Here is a 21,098-nt window from a genome sequence, read left to right as displayed (position 1 = left end):
ACAGTCACTTGCTCTCTGCACCACATCACTTGCCATCAACAAGTGGCAAGTGTTTACTGTTGTTAGCCGCTCTGAGCCCGGCTTCGGCTGGGGAGGGCGGGATAGAAATAAAATAATAATTATTATTATTATTATTATTATTATTATTATTATTATTATTATTATCAGCACAAGTCAATGTGCAACAATTTACCATCAGCACCTTTCAAGAGGAGCACCAAGAACAATTCAGATTAAGATCTCATATTTTTCAGTAATGAAACTGGATTCAATGGTAATCTAAAAATGTTGCAATCTAGCAAACAAACAGTTATTTCTTCTACTTACTGCCTCATTATACTGCCACTTACCATCTTTTTTCCGATATATTGGCAAAGGGTCAGAAGTTGGCTGACAGGACTTTTGCCATCTGGCTACCAGCTCATCCACAAAGTGCTTCTTCTTGCCATCTGCCCCCTGGATTAGGTCAGTGACATAATCTCGAATCTCCTCCTCATCCTCAATAGACAAGATATATCTATAAAGGAACAGAAAGTGCAGAAGCTTGTAGGAGTGCTTTGTTCAAAAGACAACATGAGGGCTAAATGCTTTTGCTACTTAATTTCTCAACATGCTATTTGTATAATGAGACTTCTAAGGGCACTGGGGCAAAATAAAAAACTAAATGAGACAACGTAGTAGCAAATTAGAGTTACGGCTGAATGCATCGGGAAATAATATACAAACTCCACATTCAGAAAGATCAGTGCACCCCCTTCTTATTGATTTAACAAAATTTATCGACCACTTGATTACAAGAAAACATCCAAGCAGTTTACAAAGTATAAAATGAAACATTCTTGATAAAACAGTTAAAAGCAAGTATTTAAACGCATTCAAGATATCATTAAAATCAACAGTAGAAATACATGTAACTTCTCTCTGTCTGAATAGGCTTGCATAAACAAAAATGTTTCAAAAATGTTTACATAGGTACCAAAAAGTGTATAGGAAAAGTGACTCCCTGATGTTAATAGGCAGGGAGTTTCAACGTGTGGGCGCTGCTGGTCTAAAAGAGTGATTTCTTATTATTTTTTATCCTATTATTTAAAACATGATTTGTTATTAATATTTTTTTCTCCTAGTTAAAAAAAGAGACAGTCAAAAGCAGTGGTGCCCAAGGAACTGAGGTGCCAACAAGGCTGTCAGCTAGATGGGGGAGGGGAAAGGGAACCATTCTAGCCTCTGCCTGTATTTTTAACAGTGTTTTGATCTGCAGAAATCAGCAGGTGGAGCACTTTACAGGACAGATATATGCAGCAGCTACAACAGCTGCTGTTGTCTTCCCCCACCCCCTCTGCGCACATATATGTATAATTGAATTTGAATATTACATCATAAAATTAAAAAGAAAATACACCATTCATCGGTTAACAAAAATATGTTATATAGAAAGTAAAATGTTACTAAAAAATAAATTTGTATATACATAAAATAAAGTTCTTTCATCCTTTGAGACTTCCATCTCTCTCAGTGTAGGTCCTTCGTTTCCTCGATAACTGCATTTGTTGTAACAATTAACTTAAGATATATTGTCTATATTCTTTATATCGACTGGCAACAGCTGCCATTGTCAACTCAAAATATCAGTATCACTCAATTAGGGCTGACACATGCTTATGCTCTCCCACTCTACTGGGTTCCTATGCCTTTAACTGCGCACAGACAAACAGAAATACATTTGTTTTCTCCTGTCTGACTGTGATAAATGGTCATCTATAGGACCTCCTTACTTGAACAAGTAGAATAAAATCGAAGACACATGCATGCAATCTACAGTAATCTCCTAACTAGGTTGTTGTTGTTGAACTACGGTAATTGTAACTTTATTCTTAGAATCATAAAATTGTAGAGTGGGAAGGGACCCCAAGGGTCATCTAGTCAAACCCCCTGCAATGCAGGAATCTTAACTGAAGACCCATGACAGATGGCCATTCTTGTTTGGACTTTAACAGTACTTTTTACAGGCCAGGAGCAAAAGTTGCCAGGATTTTATTATTGTAAGTAACGGTAAATAGATTTAACTGAACAGGACAAGCAGAAATTTGACAGGCCTTAGAATAACATTTTCTTAAAAAACAGAAGATTTTCTTTTAGGAATTGTAAGTGCCAAACTTCCAAGTGACCAGAAGAGATTTTTTATGTATCTGACTACTGCTGCCTGGACACTATTAGCCCAGAGATGGAAAGCAGGCAGTCTCTTCCAGAGAAGAATGGCAGATTAAACTGGACTATGCAGAAACAGCAAAGCTGACCAGAAGAATCAGGAACCCCAAAAATTTCAATAATGGGGGAAATATACAATTTATCTTTAAAAAAATCATTGTAAACAATTAAAATTATTAGTAGGATTGGAATGACACTCGTAGTTAAAAGTTGGACTATGGTTTTATTGGAGATTAAATAGAATTGGATTAACAGAGAAGGTGCAGGAGAAAAAGTTAACATAAAGACCCACAAAAGTGGAGGGGGTTAGTCCAAGGGAACTTATGGAAATTGTTTTATTTGTTTGCTTGATGAAAATTTAAAAATAGTGATTAATGACGATTACATCAATTTATTGCCATTCTCCTTGCTTCCTGCCAATGCATTGTGTGGGTAGAATTCAGATTTGCTAGGAATTGTTTTTGCTATTTATTCTGCGTTTCTGTTTTTGAGGCTTTTTTGGTTAATTTGTTTTTGTGACCATGTGGAACCCAGTTCAGCTACTGATTGATTGATTGTGTGACTGCGGAAATGGATAAAAGCCCCCACATCCAAGCAATGACTATCATCAGTGCAGTAAGAAAAAAATTTAATTTTAATTTTTATCATCTGCAACGCTGTCTTATTTGTTTTATAGTATAGTACATTTATTATTGCTTTCATTTTATGGCTCAGTGGTCTCGTTAGATAGTAAAATTCATGTTAAGTTGCTGTTTTAGGAGTTGTTTTTAAAAGTCTGGAACAGATTAATCCGTCTTGTATTACTTTCTATGGGAAAGCGCGCCTTGATTTTGGAACGCTTTGGTTTTGGAACGGACTTCCAGAACGGATTAAGTTTGAGAACCAAGGTATCACTGTAATAATAATAATAACAGACATGTCAACTCCGGTGGCTGTACAGTGGACGCTCGGGTTGCGAACGTGATCCGTGTGAGAGACACGTTCGCAACCTGCAGCACCGTGTATGCGCACACACGGGTTGCGATTCGGTGCTTCTGCACATGTGCAAAGCGCAATTTAGTGCTTCTGCGCATGCGCCGAAACCCGGAAGTAACCCGTTCCGGTACTTCCGGGTTTCGGCGCGTCCGTAACCCGAAAATGTGCACCCTGAAGCGTCTGTAACCCAAGGTATGACTGTATTGGCATTTCTGCCTCTCCTACAGCTGCTAAAGCAGGCATAGGCAAACGCCAACCCTCCAGATGTTTGCGACTACAATTCCCATCATCCCTGACCCCTGGTCCTGTTAGCAAGGGATGATGGGGATTGTAGTCCCAAACATCTGGAGGGCCGGAGTTTGCCTATGCCTGTGCTAAAGGCACAGGAGTCCCACCGGGCCTAGCGTCGCTCGCCTGCCAGGCGAAAAGGGGACGACTAGCCTCTCCCTGTCAGAACGCCGGCAGCGCTTTCTCTCCACAACCACCGCGCGGGGTAACCGGCTCGGCGAATCGATCCTTTCCCCCTCCCCTCCTCTCCCCTCAGCTCACTGGACAAGCTCCTCGCCGACGTCCAGCCCGAAGCCGCCACGCAGCTGCCCCACACACCACGACACGAGCGCCCCAGCCGCGGCCTCCATCCTGGCTTCTGCCCGAGTTCCTCTCGGTGCTGGGGGAAGGAAAGAGCGGGTGCACCTTCTCCGTAAGCCGGCGGCACCTTGGTGCCACGCCGAACAATCTCGGCTCCGCAACTAGGGCTGTGCATCGATAGTTCCGGTTCTGAATTAATCCGGAAGAACAGATCTTTGGGTCCGCTTAGCAGTCGTCAGTGGCCGTCAGGTCCCAGGACCGTCTTAGATCCTAATGACGGCGGACACTAGAAGACCATTACTTAGGGTTTAAAATTGCCCAGCTGTACCTCTGATCCCAACATAAGCAAAGTGTGGTTTATCTAGGAGACAGAGTGATAAATAAGGGTGGAAGAGACTTGGATTCTCATTTTCTCTAAACCAGGAAGCAAACTGGGTGGGTGATCTTGAGCCAGTAATCCCACCTCATCCTAAACCTACCTCACAGGGTGTAGTGAATATTTTTTTTTAAAGAGTGTGTGCCTAAAAAGCCCCAGTTTAGCCTTTCCTTTAAGAGAATATGCTATGAACCATTTGTCATTTGGGAAGTCTTTTTCCAGGCTTACAGTATCCCTTCTGAGGTGGAGTGTCTAAAATTTTACCCAGTTTTCCAAATTTATTTAAAATCCTCATTGTTAAGCCAGGATTGCAGATGACATTTTTATTGTCAGTCCCATTTCTAATAATAGCATGACATTTTACATTTTCATTGCCCCCCCCCCGAACTGAGAATGTCATTGATCCTAAAATCTCTTTGCAGTGCTTAGTCATTGCCAGTTCAGACTCTTATCAACATACATGTAACGTTATAAGAATATATTTTATGTTAGTCATTTATAACGTTTAGATCATTTTCTTGCTTCCGGCCAATGCGTTGTGTGAGTAGAATTCAGATTTGTTAGGAATTGTGAGTCCAAAACCCAGGCTTTATAGTTATTCAAAGCAGGTTCACGTGAAGACGCCCATCATGATCTTGTTTATGCTCTCTCATAACTGGGATCTAGGAGGGAAGGTTGAAAACAAGGACAAGTGAGGGAGGGGGATATAACGAGCTTCCCTATACTAAGTCAGACCATTTAGTTCACCACTGTCTACACTGATGGGCAGCAGGGGACATTCCCAGCCCTACTTGGAGGTGCTAAGGATTAAACCTAGGACCTCAGATACTCTACCACTGAGCTATGGTCCTTCCTGCTAGCAGACAGAGTTGTTGCCTAGCTACTTAAAAGATCTAAGGCCATGACATAAATTCTGCATAAAATGTGCACCTGCTTATCTGTATATACAGTATAGACACAAATGTAGGTCTCCGAGTAGATTAAGATGGTGGCTGGCTGGGGTCTCATCGGCACTGTGCTTTGCAGCATGTCTATCAGCCTTGTCAGCAATGTGAAAACATTGTTTTTAAAAGTTTTAAAAGGAAGTGTAGCGGGAGGCGATCTGGAGCCCAGTGCAAAAGACTCAGGGCGACAATGCTCCTGGGAAGGGGTAGATATGTAAAAGTGGGAATGTGTAAATTTGTCTTCTGGACAAGTTAGAAGAAAGTTCAAACATGGCAAGTGGGTGCAGGAAAGGAAATGAGAGACAAAGAAATGTGGCAGGGGGAAGAATAAGATAAATACATAGTGAAAAGAACAGGCAATCGTATGTATAGATAATGAAGAAATGGAAGCAGAAAATTGGGATAAAAATCCCACAGAAGGAGATGCCATTCCCACAAGTTCTTACCCTGGTGCAGTTCCAAAGGCTCAGAGTTCTGCTCAAGCAGTTTCCATATTCTGCAAGGAGGGGGGGGGGAATGGTGCCCTGTGTCGTGTGATGTTCCAGCTGCCTTTCTTTTTTTTTCACATACACAAAGGAGACAGTGATCTGTGGGCTGAGCTGGCCTTGAAACCAGCAGCAACACTAGCAGGGGGAAAAGGAGGCCTCCTGTGGTTTCCTTCCCTTCATATATTTCAAAGCATTGTCTGTGCCACTTGGTTAAAATGGCTGTATACCTCCTCTGTTACATATACAAAGAGTAACTGCTTGATTCGTGATTCACTGCTCTGAAGTGCTTTCTGGCCTGGTTCTAATCAGCCCAGTCTATAAAGCAATATTATTGTTACGTGCTAGTGTGTAAAGTTCAAAAAGACAAAAGCATTATTTTATCCTCTTTTTTTTGTCAATTCATATCAATTTTCTTTTGTGCATGTCACACATTGAGATATGACAGTAATTTTCCTGTATAGAATGGGCTATTGAAACAGGAGCTGAAATAAATTTGGAACAAATGTATACATCTTAAGTAAGCAACATTTAATGTTACTACTGTATTCATATGCTAAATGTAGCAAGCAAATTTCGACTCCAAAGTCATTTTAAATGAATGGGAAGCAAGTTTACCATTACCACATTTTCAGTACAGTCATACCTCGGGTTGAAGTAGCTTCGGGATGAATATATTCGGGTTGCGCTCCGTGGCGAGCCGGAAGTAACGGAGCCCGTTACTTTCAGGTTTCACCGCTCGCACATGCACAGACACTCAAAATGACGTCACGCGCATGCACGGAAGCGGCGAAACGTGACCCGCAGTCTTGCAGTCGCATGTTACGTTCGCTTCAGGATGTGAACGGGGCTCTGGAACGGATTCCGTACGCATCCAGAGGTACCACTGTACGTCTTAGTTCTACCCAGCGGCGAAGGAAGGCGCTTGGGCGCCTGGGGTGGTGCGCCCAGGGGCAGGGCAAGCCGCCCATAGGGGCGGGGCACACTGCAGGGCCTCCAGAGTCTGCCTGCCTCCTCCCACTCAGCCACCCTACAGCTGGGGGGGGAGGCAGCAGGCAGACCGTTTGGGCAGCCTGGAACCTGTGCGGGCCCAAGCCACTGTCTCTCCCAGGAGAGACACGTGGCTAGAGCACGCTGCAGGTCCCACGGTGAGTGCTGCCTGAGATTTTGTCACCCCCCTCAGTGGAGACATCCAGGGCGGACCGCACCCCCTTTCTCCACCCCTGGTTCTACCCCCTACAAGCATATCACTACAGTCTGAAAACCACCCCGCTCTGAAAACTCCTTAGGAATTTCACTAGGATAGAGCTTTCCAAACTTTTCATGTTGGTGACACACTTTTTAGACATGCATCATTTTGCAACACAATAATTCAGTTTTACTAGCAAACCGCCAGAGGTTAAATTAACCTCTTTCCAGCCCTGGGAAGAGTGTGGGGAGTGTTCATGTGACACACCTGTCAACTGCAGCCAACACACTAAAATGTTTTGAAAGCTCTGCACTAGGAGGATAGTGGTGATTCTCTTCCTGTATTTAACTCATAGCAACCTGGTAAGGTAGGCAATGTGGATAGATAGCCACCCTGGCAATATATTCCACATGCCAGATGTTTAACCAGTTCAGTAGTCAACCCACTCAACTATACTGCCTACCAACTTTGAACTGTAGCAGCACAGTGCTTCTTTCCAAAATGGTTTGATTATTGTCTAGGGAAGGGTAGGTCCAAAGCCTGAAGTGGTCACTGTAGGAAACAACATGCTGGTACAGACAGCATTTGGTCTAATCTAGTAGGGCTCTTCTTATCTTCCTTATCCTGAAAATAATAATGTGAGAGTTAGCTGAGAGTTAGCAACTTGTCCAAGGCTATGTAGTGAGCTTTGCGGAAGTTCATCCTAGATTCCACACACACACAAACAGTACTAACATCCCTCTCTAGCATGCCTTGTGCCAGGTGTGCATTTAATATGCACACACAGGACAGAACATGGAAGAGAGACTGAATGATTGAATGAACATTGCAGCTCAGGCTGATTTATCAACTGCAGTACAATTAAAGCTGGAGAGTAACTTTAGGTGGTGCACCAGGTCAACCAAATAAAAACTGGGCAGTGTTACATAGCGATGACGTACTGCAGATCTGTTATGGTCTAAGAAGGGAATCCCTTTGTCCATGCAGGAACCAACATATGATATTTAATCTGTATCATCCTGACAGCACATGAAGATGTACCTCAAGGGTCCTTTTTTGAGTGCATGCTGTTAACTTCTGATTGGTTGCCATGTGCAGGAGATGGGGCTTTTGTAATGGTGGCCCCAAAACTAGTGTATTACCTCTGAATATCAATTGCTAGGAAACATGAGAGGGAGAGGGCTACTGTGCTCATGTCATGATTGAGGACTTTGCAGATGCTAAACTAGTGGGTAGGTCTTTGGTTTGGTCCAGCAGGACTCTTCTTATGAGCTGCTTCCAGCTATGGCATTTGGGTAGGCCTATTCATGGGTAACATTAATTTATACCATAATAGTTTGTGTCCCCAGAGCACCTTCTTATACAGGTATTATTATTATTAATTATTTGTACCTCTAATCTGTACATGCGTTCTGCAGTGACTGTTTTTCTCTTGTACCTTGTGTCTCATGCTTTATATGTCGCTTTGTGAGGGCTTAACTACTGTAAAAAGTCACAACAAAATAGAAAAATAAGAATATAATGCTTTCAAACCATTAGGTCATATTACACTTTAAACTGGAAGGATATTTCAAAACGAGCATCTAAATGAGCATCTACATTAAGAGCTAGGAAATCCAAAATGTTGTTGAATGTGTTGTGAGAACAACTGTTTTATCTGCCCTGAACTAAAACTGTTAGCCATTAATAAAAAGCACCCTATTTCTCAGGTCTTGAATTAGAAGGACAGAAATAAATTGTCATACTGTATTTGACTGTGCATTGTAGTGTTCCGACAATCAGTTCGTTTTGCTTTCTATCTCCAATGTGCTCTCTCTCTGTGTGTTATAGATTGCTTATCTCTTCCTCTTTCAGTCACTTTTGTGGTTCTGATGGAACGTGTTGCTTAAGGGCAGCTCATTCCACAACAAGCAAGTTAAATACAATTGTTATTCTTGTAATCTTGTTGCTGCAGATTACTACAATTACTCTTTGGTAAACGACACTAAAGTGCTCTAATACCAATTAAGTCAGTTTAACAAAATAATGGGAATGCCAAAGTGAGCTTAAATTGGCTTTATATCTAATTAGCTCAGCTGTATTTAGTTTTGAATGGAACCATTCAAGATAGATAATGGTAAGTATTTAGCACCTGTAAGGTTTGTATTCAGTAACAAGCAGGGATGCACACAGCTGAAATCAGGAAGGTGCTTGTACCAGCCTTAATTCATGTTTAAATTTCATTTATAGTTCTAGTTACAGGTAGGTAGCCAATAAACAAAAAATTCATTCCAGTAGCACCTTAGAGACGAACTAAGTTTGTTATTGGTATGAGCTTTCATTTGCATGCAAACTTCTTCAGATATACTGAAACAGAAGTCACCAGACCCTTATATATGAGAGGGCGGTGAGAGGGTGAGGGTGAGTGAGAGGGCGGGGAGGGGTATTACTCAGAAGGGCAGTGGGAATGGGTGATTGGTGATAGGTGTGGTAAACCTGTTGACGACTGTTAAGGACTGCAATTGGTCTTACAGGAAAAAGCAAGGGCTAAAAATAGCTTTATCATGTATAATGAGATAAGAATCCAATCTCTCTATTCAGACCAGGTCTCTCCATGATTTTAAGTTTAGTAATAAGTTGCAATTCAGCAACTTCTTTCCAGTCTATTTCTGAAATTCTTTTGTAAGAAGACAGCTACTTTGAGATATTGTATAGAATGTCCTAGGAGATTGAAGTGTTCTTCTACTGGTTTCTCTGTCTTGTGATTCCTGATATCAGATTTATGTCCATTTATCCTTTGATGTAGGGTTTATGCGTCTAGTTGCAGAAGTCTCACTGAGTTCAGCGTGGCTTGCTCCCAAGCATGTGAGAGCTTTACAACTCTTGCAATGAAAGCACAAGTCTTGTAATACCTTAAGACTGACAAATCTATTTTTTTTAAATTGAATTTATATACGCCCCCCCATACCTGAAGGTCTCAGGACGGTTCACAGAACAAAATCAGAATACAAAATCACAATCAAAATAAAAACAACCCAAAAATGCCCCACCCATTTATTATGGCATAAGCTCTCATTGACTAGTGACCATTCCAGTAGATACACGAAGTGTTCTAAGTTCTATACACACGTTGGGGTCACATTCCAATGAAATGAAACAAAAGATAAACTGTGAGAATCAGGGCCGAAATTAGGTCTGATGAGGCCCTAAGCTACTGAAGGTAATGGGGCCCTTTATATGTCCAGCTCACCTCTGTCAACAACAAATTGTTTTTTTGTGTTGAATATATGCTATATGGTAATTTATGGTCCTAATAGGTATCTAAAGCCATTTGCATGTAACGAAATATTTTTTTTTAATCTTATATTTTAGAAATGTACATTTTTTCCCCTTTAGTTTTTTTTGGGGGGCCCCAAAGAGAGGGGGCCTCTAAACTATAGCTTGTTAAGCTTATACGTAAATCTGGGAGAATACAGTTAAAGCTTAAACGTATGCAGAACAACCTCAGTGCCCGCCCGCTTTCAGCAGCAGTCGTGGCTGAGACCACAACAACTCTTCCGCCGCTGAGCCAGTTCACACCACCAGTGGGATAAGGCACCCGCTGTTTCGATCCATGCCCAAACGGTCAGATATCGAACTTGCAGGGCAAGTTCTGAGTCAAAGGCTTTGGAACGCCTTTTCTAAAGAATGAATGGCGAGCGAGACCCATTCACCCCCGCTGCGCCCCCCCCGCCACGCCCACGCGCAGCGGAGCAGCAATTCTGATTGGTCAGGCCGCGATTCGGCGAAAGGAGTTACATGTACCAAAGTTCTAAAAGCGACGGCGTTCTCTGATCAAAACGCCAGCCGCGGGTTTGCTTGCGATTGGCCAAACGGGTTTCCCGCTAGAGCCAATGGGAGCGGGGCGCGCGCGCGGGAAGGACAAAACTTGGCAGCTTGAAAGTCTCGGAAGCTAGAAGACTGCGCGGGTCTTTTCAGTTATAACGGGCGTTGCTGCTGCTGCTGCTGCATCTTGCAGTCTGATTCTGCTTTTGCGAGCGGCCGTTGCAGGATGGTGCGGACCAAGGCGGACTGCGGCGGGACCGGTGGAGCCTACCGGAAAGGTAGGGCATAGGTTTTAGTGTACTTGGGTTGCAAACCACTGTGCTCATCGCAGGGAAACCCGGCGTCCAGCTTTTGCTCAGCCGTGCAACTGCGCCTGGGTGGTTTCTGCACGCTGTCATTCAGGCTAGCCTACTTTACAGGGTTGTTGTGAGAATGAAACGGAGGGAAGAACCATACGTGTCACCCTGAGCATCTTTAGAGGAAGGAAGGCATAAAACTTTAGCCAAGTTGCTAAAGAGTCCTTTTCTTGGGTTTGGTTTTTAAGTAGACAGGGAGAGAGAGTCTTGTTACTGGACCGGGATTGGGGGGGGGTGGGAGATTGTTGGGAATATATTTGGAGTAGTTTGTCTTAAACCTGCTCGGATATTCGGACCGGCCCACTTCCTCCTGCATTCGTGGGGGCGCTGGCCGTGGCAAGAAAATATTCGAAAGCATCGTTAGCTAAAACTGCGGGTTTCTTTGCAGCTTTCTAGAACTAAGCTCCAGTTCTGGAGCCGAGACTTGCATTACTCCTGCATTAACCTTGAAGCCCTGGGGAGATTTGAGTATGGCAAGTTGTGGGATGGTAGGAAATGAATAATCTTCAGCGTTTTATGGTTCCAAGTGTTTCCTGTGCATTAGCTGTGTTGCAATCCTTACCGCAAGATTAGTTGGCATTCTTTTTTTTTTTTCCTACTTGGCCTTGGAAAAGTTGATGCTGAGATGGACTACCATAGGGCGGGATATAGGATTCGAAAGGGCCATTGCCTTTGGCCAAGTGTCTTCTGCATGTTCCTTCCTATGTCAGCGGACATGATCTTATTTCATTGCAGGTGTGCTATGAGCTTCCGCTTTAAATTTCCTGTAGTGCTCTAGACACCTCATTAAGATACATTCTGGAGCATTGTGAGATTCATTAAACTGTTTTTTTAAATCAGTTGGTGTTGGAGGCTTAGGGCAAATATCTGCACTATAAATGTCTTATTGGGACCTCTGCAGCAACCTATCAACTGGCCTAAGGTCAGCTAGTGAAATAACGTCCACATTCACATCAAACATTGAAAGCACCGGGATACCACTTTAAGCAGTCATGGTGCACCTCAAATAATTCTGGGAGCTGTAGTTCAAGGGTGCTGAGAATTGTTAGAAGACCTCTATTCCACTCACAGAAGTACAATTCTCAATGTGGCTTAATCAATCCCTCTTTACATTGAAGGCTGGGAATTGTTAGTATCCCTTTATTCCCCTCTGAAAGCTATAACTCTCAGCATCCTTGACAAACTACAGCTCCCAGAATTCTTTGGGGGGAACTATTACTGTTTAACAGTGGTATTCCAGTACTTTAAATGTGTTGTTGCACACCACCCCAATCTTTGAGCAGTTTGAGATTCCAGGAGTTCCAGGGTTTGTGTTTGCTTTTGGAATGAGGCACAGCGGACACTGTGGTGTCTTTAGAATAAATGGTTTATTTAGATCTGTATACAGCCTGAGCCTACCGGGTACACAGCATCAGCAGCCTGAAGGGGTCTTTTTTCTCCCATAGCCACAGTCTTGGATCAAAACAGGACTCTCTTTTTAAAGTAACTTTTTATTGGGTTTTATAAACAAGAATTATAAATGATACAGATAAATAGAGTAAGTCTCATGTAAGTTAAAAACCACAGAAATGGCACAATAAATTTGAAGGAATCTCTACAACATTATTATTGGTTAATGTACAAGTACTTGGTTCATAGTTTAAATAAAAATTATAACAACAGGGAAACAGTTTAAAACAGACAACATTCAACATCCCACAGCTAAAATGTCTAATCAGGAGGCCTTTTGACTTTCTAACTAACAGATAGTTGAGGGAGGGGCCCCCACCCATTTGCCCTCTGGCACAGAGCCACTCCCCTTGTTCTCATACTTAGGCTGGATCTAGACACATCAAAGATGCATTTCAGTTTGCAAACTTTGTACTGTATTAGAAATCGGGTTAGCAAAAACAGAACTCCACAGCGCCTTCTGGTGTCACAGTGCTAGAATGCATAAACAACACATATAAAGTGTTTTTTTCTTTGCAAACGTAGCTGAGTGCTTAGTGGGCTATTACCTGGCTGGCATTGCTATTCCAGAAATTGAATCTCTGCTGGATCCAGAAATTAGAAGAGGGCCCAGGCATTCAGCCTCCCTCCCCCCCAACTCATAACAGTATGGTGTGAATGTGGCCAGTAACCGAGGTGAGCCCTGAACTGGAGACTTCTGGACATGTTTAGCTTCTTATCCTCTCCGCTAGGTTGGCTCTTATGGTAGATATCTAAATTTAGGGATGGCGATTGTGGTAGCGCTTCCATTTGTGCTAGGGTAATGCTTGGTAATGGGGTTTATTGTTCACCTATAGCTTTACTGTGGTTTAAATGAACTACAGCCAGACCCCTAGGGTAAAGGCTTGTTGTGCTGGTATCAAGTAGACTTTAGAATCAAAATCTCTTTTTTTTTTTTTGTGGGTGAAGTTCCTGAAAATATCTAACCCTTTTCTTCTCCTACAACCCTAGTGGTGGCTGCCAGGGCTCCACGAAAAGTGCTGGGCTCCGGAAACACTGATGTGGGCTCCTCTCCTACTTCACGGAAAGGTGAGCAAAGGGGTCCTCGAGGACAGCAGAGTTTGAGTCCTGGCTGCCTTTTGTGTGGCTTGGGGCATGTGTTGTGGATTACTTGCTTTAAAAATAAAAACAGGGATTCTTTGATCTCTGCTCAGCGACTTCCTTCGTCACGTCTGGAAGACAGCACTTTGGTAAATATGTAATGCTAATGCGGCTGATATCCTAATTTTGGTTAACTTCTGACTGGATGGTGCTCTGCTACACAAGGACTTCGTGTTTACCAAACAGGGCAGTTAATTCCAGAACCAGTTGTCATGATGCAAGAGTGCTGCAATAAGTTAAAGGCTCTAGTGTGCTTGAATTCTCCAACAACAGAAGAAGCTGCTTTTGTGTTTTCCCTGCTCTGGCCTTGCATAATTTTAATTAGTGGAGTGAGGTGGAACATTTTCATGCACTACTTTCCGTAACTGATTTTCCAGTGTTGCATTTTTCCATACAAAAAGTTCCCTTTTGTAAGTTCATTAGCAACAATGAATTGATGCCAACTGCAAAGACAGAATAGTACAAACTAGGCAGTTTCAAAAGCATAGCAGCTTGAGAAACCTTGGTGCTCTGTATACAACGTTCAGTTGATGAGTTGCATTTCTTCCCCTTTGAATGTTACTTCTTGAATAGTTTGTATCTGTTGTGTACCATCCACCCAAGTATGCACTGACCCCAAGGAATCCATTGTGGTTTGAGATCTAGGCTGCAGTCCTAAGGCACTTGAGTAAAAGACAGACTGCAGTACTGTGAATTGTGGCATTTAGTGACTAAACTTTTATGGGATTATGCAGTTTAAATCATTTGAGTTTTGCTTCTGACAAACATGTTAGAATCTGGCAAATAGTCATATTAATCAGTGTTCTTTCGTTAAGACTTCACTGAAAATGGGTAAAACCACCTGGCAGTTTATTTCTCATGCCCTAGGTTTCCTGTCTTTTATGCAGATTTCATTTTTGGATTGAAGCTTTTGCAGTTCATGATCTTGGGTGTGTTGAGTGCTTTATGATTGTTCAGCGCTGAAGTATTTTTAACCACATTTTGCAGCTGAAAGTAAATATGCTGGTGGCAACCCAGTGTGCGTGAGGCCAACACCGCCATGGCAAAAAGGAATCGGGGAGTTCTTCACACAGTCCCCAAAGCATTTGGAGAAGGAGAACCAGGTCCCTGAGGAGCCGGGATGCAGTGGAATAGGAAAGCACAGAAGAAAGTAAGAAAGGAGATCTGCAAAAAATAAAACAATACTGCAGCTGGAAAGTGCAATGTGATAAGCCATGTATTCTATTGAGCTGTGAAACATTCCTATGGGGACTGAAGGACCCATTTCAAATTTAGCTGTTGAGCAAGCTGAAACAGGGGCTGCCTGGGGTGAAACGCGAAGGGGCTGCCTTGCACAGCACCCACCTCCCCTTGTCCCTGCTGAAGTCTCGCTTATTAAGGTTGTGTGATTGTGGCTTTCGGTGAGATCGTACAAGGCCTCTGCTCAATTTTATGCGGCTCTCCTATGATCTCGCAGGAAGCTGCTGCAGCCACTTCTCTGGTGGTGCTGGGGGAGTCTACTCATGGCGGCGCCCCTTGGATTCTGCTGCCTGAGGCAGCTGCCTCAGTCTGCCTCCTGGACAGGCTTGCCCTGAGCTGATATAAAGTTTGCAATTTTCATCTGAAACAAGCATTCCCAATTTGCTCACTTGCAGAGACTTCTGCTTCCACCCACAGATAACAGGTTTAGCTTTAGGTTCCCTGTTATCCATAGCAAGAAGGACCATTAGTTAAACTATATCTTTGTCCTAATTAAACTCCCTTCCTCAGCATGACCATTTGGTAAAAGCTGTTGGGAATCATGGAGAATAGGAGCAAAATTTTAGGTTTTTAAGTTACTCCACATATAAAGAACACATAAATTTTGCTTTGTTGCTTTTTATGTATTGCTCTTAAAAACACATTCATAGTTTCCCAGCAGAATTTAAGAAAGGCAGCCTTTTATGCAGAAGTGGGCTGGGTTTGATTTAAATGATTCCATACTAGGGAAGAAGCCTTTGGCAGTCACTTTCTGAGTCCATTGTCATGATGATCATGATCATCAGTATCCATTCCATTACAAAAGGAGGGCTGTTGAATAATCTTGTTAAACTAATTTGTTATCTTCAGTTAGAATCTAGATTCCAGGGGCTGAGCACCCTGCGTTAGGATACTTTAATCCCTGCTAAAGGGCACTAGCTTCCTAAATATAGCTGACTTGGATGTATGGTATTTTAATAAATGAGAAACATGAAACATGAATAACTTGTTCTAAATAGATGGGGGCAATTGGTATTGGTAGCTGGAGATGTAGAATGTGGCAACTGATACAGGAAACTGTTCATAAAATCTCTAATGCTTTGCATGGCCCCATCTATTTGCATTCACAATGTTTTGGTACTGGGATGCTGAGAATGCAGGCCATGAATTGTTCTGTCTAGCCTATTTCAAAAATAACCTGGGTTATAAACTTAAATGTTTGCAAAAGTGCCAGGACTTGTGGATTCCCTATAACATTTTACTATCTTTTTATATGTGCTGTAAGTCAGATGGACGGGTACAAATTTTTTATTATTATTATTATTATTATTATTATTATTATTATTATTATTATCATCATCATCATCTCAGCAGACATACAGCATCAGGCAAAACGTTCTGGCTGGCAGTTGGGCAGAATTACCTATCTCATCTAGAGCACAGAAATCTTTGTCTCCACAATGATTGTTTTCTCCAATATGTAGCGGTACATTGACAACAGATAAAACATTGTGTTGATTTTTAATAGTTCTGATAGGAAACATCTGCAGTGTGGTCATCAATATTACAGTCTCTTAAATAATTTGAGGTTGTGACTCCTTGGTAATCTTGATCATTTATTCATGCCTAGACTTACCATGTTAATATATATTTTTCCATGTTATACGAAATGAGAAACTTTGAAAATAAGTTTTTAAAAACCCTTTAAATTGTTTAATTGTTTTTAATAAAAAGAAAAAAGGTATATCACTATAGGAGTTAACAATTCCATATATACTTATCTAATATATAAATAAACCACTGTACAGTTGATTTTTTGATGATAAAAATCTCTCCTCTCCACAGAGCTCGCCCTTTGTCTCCTCATCCTGCTGAAGACGGATCACCTTCTGAAGATGATCAGATGTGATCAGATGCCTTGCCTCTTCTTCTTTTGACGGATCTTGCCATGCTCAATGTTTGAGGCAGCTTTGTGTGTAAATCTGTATATATTGCATGTGTTTTGGTTTGAGTACAGGTCTCTAAAAGCCTAGCATGCTGTTTTGTTTACTAAAATAACCTAAAACTTGAATGACTCTAAGGGAATTGAGAAAACTAGTATTTTGTGGGAGCTTAGCTACCAATCGAGCACTGCAGTGTTGAGTAAGCAGTAATCATGGGGTTTGTGTTGAATGGTGTGGTTTACGTCTTTCTGCACTCCCTAAAGTTCTGTGCCATATGAGTGTTGAAATGACTGTATTACCTTTTTAAAAAACCTGTTTGTATTTTGATGCAATTCATTACCTTGAGTTGATATGACTTGGCCTCTCTTTCTGAGTGTTCGAAAAGGGTGAAACTGAAACTCCAGCTATTTAAACTGGGAACACCAAAAAGTATAATTTGTAATAAAATAACTTCCTGAGTTTTCTATATTGTGCATTTTTATTCTGACAGAGCCAGAGTGTGGTCCAGAGGCAGTAGTGTATGTTGGTAATGGCAGTAGTGATAACATCAGGGATATAAGGTAAATGCCACTGAAACAAATTATATTCAAATTCTTTCATTGTGTATTCCTTCCCTGCACTTTCAGGATATACTTTGCTTATTCACATACTGCGACTCATGTCAGTGTTCTAGTTCTTATGCTTTAACACAGTATGAGACAGTGCTTAACATGTATGGAGGGAAGGTATAGTGGGAATAGAATGAGATGTATTGACCCAGAGAAAAAAGTTTGAGACTCACTGGATTAATCTGATGAGCAGGGTGAGGAAGAGATTTGCACCCTCATTGCTGCCCTTGGGTGGGCAGAGACTGAAACCCTTTGCCCAAACCAGCACAAGGGAGACTGACATCACCATCTCACACAAAGAAGTGAGTTCAGGAAAAGAAAAAGAAAGAAAATTATTTGCTGCTGCTGCTGACAAATTATGGAGTCATGAGAAATCACTTGGGATTTCTTGAGGATACAAGCTGTGGGTTAGCCACTCTGGTGTTGTATAGTCAACACAAGGGAATAGCTTTTCCTTTTCCAGAAGATAAGATGTTGGTTTACAGGGTTGGCAACCTGCTTCTTCTGTAACCCTGCTCTATTTTAATTATTTTGAATCATGCTATAATAAGCCATATGCCACATTTAGAAATAGGCACATGAAAAATCTGCTAGCTAAATCAAAGAGCTGGATTATTTTTAAAGGAGGTTTCACCGGATAGCCAAGAATTCCCTGACCAAGACAGTTAATATTTGAATAGCTTTACCAGAAACTTCAAAAGTTTACTGAAAAGTTTCTTCTTGGTGAATAAAAAAAATAACAAAGATGTAGTAGTAGTCCCGCTTGGACTACTGCAATACGCTCCATGCGGGGCTACCTTTGAAGGTTACCCGGAAACTGCAATTAATCCAGAATGCGGCAGCTAGACTGGTGACTGGGTGTGGCCACTGGGACCACATAACACCGGTCCTGAGAGCTCTGCATTGGCTCCCAGTACGTTTCCAAGGACAATTAAAAATGTTGGTGCTGACCTTTAAAGCCCTCAACGGCCTTGGTCCTGTATAGCTGAAGGAGCGTCTCCACCCCCATCATTCAACCCAGACACAGATATCCAGCGCCGAGGGCCTTCTGGTGGTTCGCTCATTGCAAGAAGTGAGATTACAGGGAACCAGGCAGAGGGCCTTCTCGGTAGTGGCGCCCGCCCTGTGGAACGCCCTCCCATCAGATGTCAAGGAAATAAGCAGCTCTCTTATCTTTAAAAGACATCTGAAGGCAGCCCTGTTTAGGGAAGTTTTTAATATTTAATGCTGTATTGTTTTAAACACTTGATAGGGAGCCGCCCAGAGTGGCTGGGGAAATTCAACCAGATGGGTGGGGTATAAATAATTATTATTAATTATTATAGTTCACTTTCAGATCTGAGAACTGCAGTTTTAAGAGATGCAGGACCTTTAAGCATCTGATTAGCAGATATAAAGTATTTTCCTCCGCATTGTGCTGTGAGGCAGAGGAAGATGCTTTTTGCAGACATCTTGCATTATGGTGATGCAAGGTTTCAGGCAGTAAGAAAACAGGAAAGTGTGCTTTGACCTGGTAGCAATGGGAGGATGCAAGAAGTAGAAGAAGGGGCAAGAAGTAGAAGAAGTTAAGGATTTTGCTGGGGACTTGCAGACTTCAAATGGCTGTGGATTTGCCACTCCTGCTCTAGGGGTCGTATTCAGCTACCTTTTATTCACAGTAGACCAAGTGAAATAATGAGGATAAATGTTAGATCCTTTAATTTCAGTGGGTTTGTTTTGAGTAAATCTTAGCTGAATCCCACCCTTAAAGTGTAGCTAAAATGTCAAATTTCATAATCCAGCAGTTTCAGTTGACTTAAGGGTATATTTGCATGTTCACCAATCTTTAAATCTACCCATTAGCTGTGCTTCGCAGCTATTGATACGACACCTTATATTTTATACCTAGAACTATACGAAGGGCTCAAATACCACCAGTGTGTTATGGCCTTTGGTCTCTGTACTTGCATATAACATCTGCTGAGTGAGAGTAATGCTTTAGCTGCTAATGTGGAGTGGGCTCTAATCCATGAAAGCTGTCATAATAAAGTTAATATGCAAAACACAATTACCGATAGGTCCCATTTGAACTGAGAGTTATTATTTATGCAGTGCCATCAGTATGCTTGGTGTTTCACAGAATCGTAGAATTGGAAGAGACCACTGCAATACAGGAAACTTTTTGCCCAACATGGGGCTCAAACCCAGCATCCTGAAATTAGACTCTCGTGTTCTAATAGCTGAACAACTGTACAAAAGGATAGCTCTCTGCATTGAGGAATTTGCAGTCTAAAATGTGGCACTTTGAGGGAAGCAGTAATGGGAATAAACAGGAAGAATGCTTATTTCAGTCAGAAGTATTTTGTATGGAAATAGGATTGTGTCCAAGATTTCATGAAACAGATTGGCTTTGAAGGAAGAGGTGGTATCCTGAATATATTTTGGAAGGCAATTATTTTGGAGAGCGGTTTTAAACATACGGGGTAATAGGAAATAAGAAGAAATCAGTAAGGCAGAATCAGAGAGCAGGCACCCATGAGGCAGTAGACGACAGTCAAGGTGGAGAAGTGAAGCTCATGAAAGCAAAGTGAGAGAAGAGATAGGGAAAGGCCAGGGGAGGGCTCAGAAGAGTCTCAACAAATGAAACTGACCTGTAGAAAATGTAACTTGAAAAAAAGAGATGCTGCACATACTTTTGTAAACCAATAAATCTTTAAAATAGATAGTGTGATAGGAATTTTGAGGTCTTAAGATGTATGGTAATGTTCATAACCGCACGTACATAGATCAGCACAGGAAGACCGACCTGGAACCATTTTGATTCCTAAATTGACCTAATGTTTTCTCTGCAGGGTCAAAGTGGGAAACTTCCCCGTTGTCTCTTTCCTCACAAATCCTGTCTTAAGGACACATTTAAGATATGAATAGGGTGTGAGCCTGTGACCTGGCCCAGGAACTAAATATTTATCATTACAAAAGAATGGCCAGGCTCCCCAGGCAATCCAATCAAGTAACCTGCCAGACAGGAGATAAACAACAACAGGAGAAAAACAATATTCAAATTTCTGTTTAAGACCGCCTTTTCTGTGATGTAGTTATGATGTATCTGGGGGGTGGTCTTAGGTTACACCCCTTCTGTGATGTATGTATGATGTTTCTGGGGGTGGTCTTGATCTACAGGGTGGCAATTTCAAAAGTCTTTATAAGGCCTTGCGCGCCATTTTTCTGGGTCCCTCCTCTCTCCTGCAGGTGAGGGGAGCACCCTGTTGCAACAGATCAATAAAGATCAAGCTTACTAGCTGCTTTGCTTCTCAATATTCTCTGGTTGGCCTCTGTTATTCTCTCCTACCAATAGGGAATCTATGTAAGGACTCTATATGGGCTCTTGGATACCCCATAAGGGAAAAGGTCGATTTTTATTTACAACAATAGATAGATAGATAGATAGAAGGCTTAGGGTGGCTGTGATGCACCTGCAAGCAGGAGGGAGAGGAGAACGAGTGTAGGGATCTAAGCAGGGGTGCCATGATTGATTATGGCAGCAGAAAGCTGGATAGGCATGGGGGATAGAAGATAGAAAAGAACAGCTCATACTAGGTGAGAAATGAGCAGTGACCAAAGGGACAAAGAATGCATTTTTGAGAGCCAGTGTATTGAAATTGTTAGTGTGCTGGACCATGACCTGGGAGACCAGGGTTTGAATCTCCACTCAGCCATGAAACTCACGGGGTGACCTTCCGCCAGTCACCACCCCAACCTACCTCACAGGCTCGTGAGGATGAACTGGGGAGGAAAATACACCACTTTGAGCTCCCTGGAAGAAAAGGTGGTAAATAAGT

General features: G+C 42.1%; 2 protein-coding genes across 2 annotated transcripts in view; one reads left to right on the top strand and one right to left on the bottom strand.

Moving 5' to 3' along the window:
* Nucleotides 1-3,893, bottom strand: part of TRIP4 (thyroid hormone receptor interactor 4) — a 38,831-nt gene extending 34,938 nt beyond the window's left edge. The window contains exons 1-2 of the mRNA XM_083586613.1: nt 3,730-3,893; nt 351-517 (exon numbers count right to left, since the gene is read on the bottom strand). Coding sequence (XP_083442739.1) covers nt 351-517; nt 3,730-3,818 — 256 coding nt within the window. The 5' untranslated portion in view covers nt 3,819-3,893. The remainder of the gene's footprint in view (nt 1-350; nt 518-3,729) is intronic.
* A 6,775-nt stretch (nt 3,894-10,668) lies between these two features.
* On the top strand, nt 10,669-17,125 carry PCLAF (PCNA clamp associated factor). Its single transcript, XM_083587157.1, has 4 exons — nt 10,669-10,844; nt 13,362-13,439; nt 14,499-14,661; nt 16,575-17,125. The coding sequence occupies exons 1-4, from the start codon at nt 10,793-10,795 to the stop codon at nt 16,636-16,638; spliced, it is 357 nt and encodes a 118-aa protein (XP_083443283.1). The 5' UTR covers nt 10,669-10,792; the 3' UTR covers nt 16,639-17,125.
* Nucleotides 17,126-21,098: the final 3,973 nt, after the last annotated feature.

The sequence above is a fragment of the Podarcis filfolensis genome, assembly GCF_964270895.1.
Source record: "Podarcis filfolensis genome assembly, chromosome: 14".
Lineage (NCBI taxonomy): Eukaryota > Metazoa > Chordata > Lepidosauria > Squamata > Lacertidae > Podarcis > Podarcis filfolensis.
This window is presented reverse-complemented; position numbering and strand designations above follow the sequence as displayed.

Excerpts from the sequence above, each read along its gene's own strand:
- PCLAF (XM_083587157.1), top strand. The coding sequence starts at position 10,793 with ATGGTGCGGACCAAGGCGGACTGCGGCGGGACCGGTGGAGCCTACCGG. Across the intron at positions 13,440-14,498 it reads CTCTCCTACTTCACGGAAAG|CTGAAAGTAAATATGCTGGT; the intron begins GTGAGCAAAGGG and ends CACATTTTGCAG. Across the intron at positions 14,662-16,574 it reads ATAGGAAAGCACAGAAGAAA|AGCTCGCCCTTTGTCTCCTC; the intron begins GTAAGAAAGGAG and ends TCCTCTCCACAG.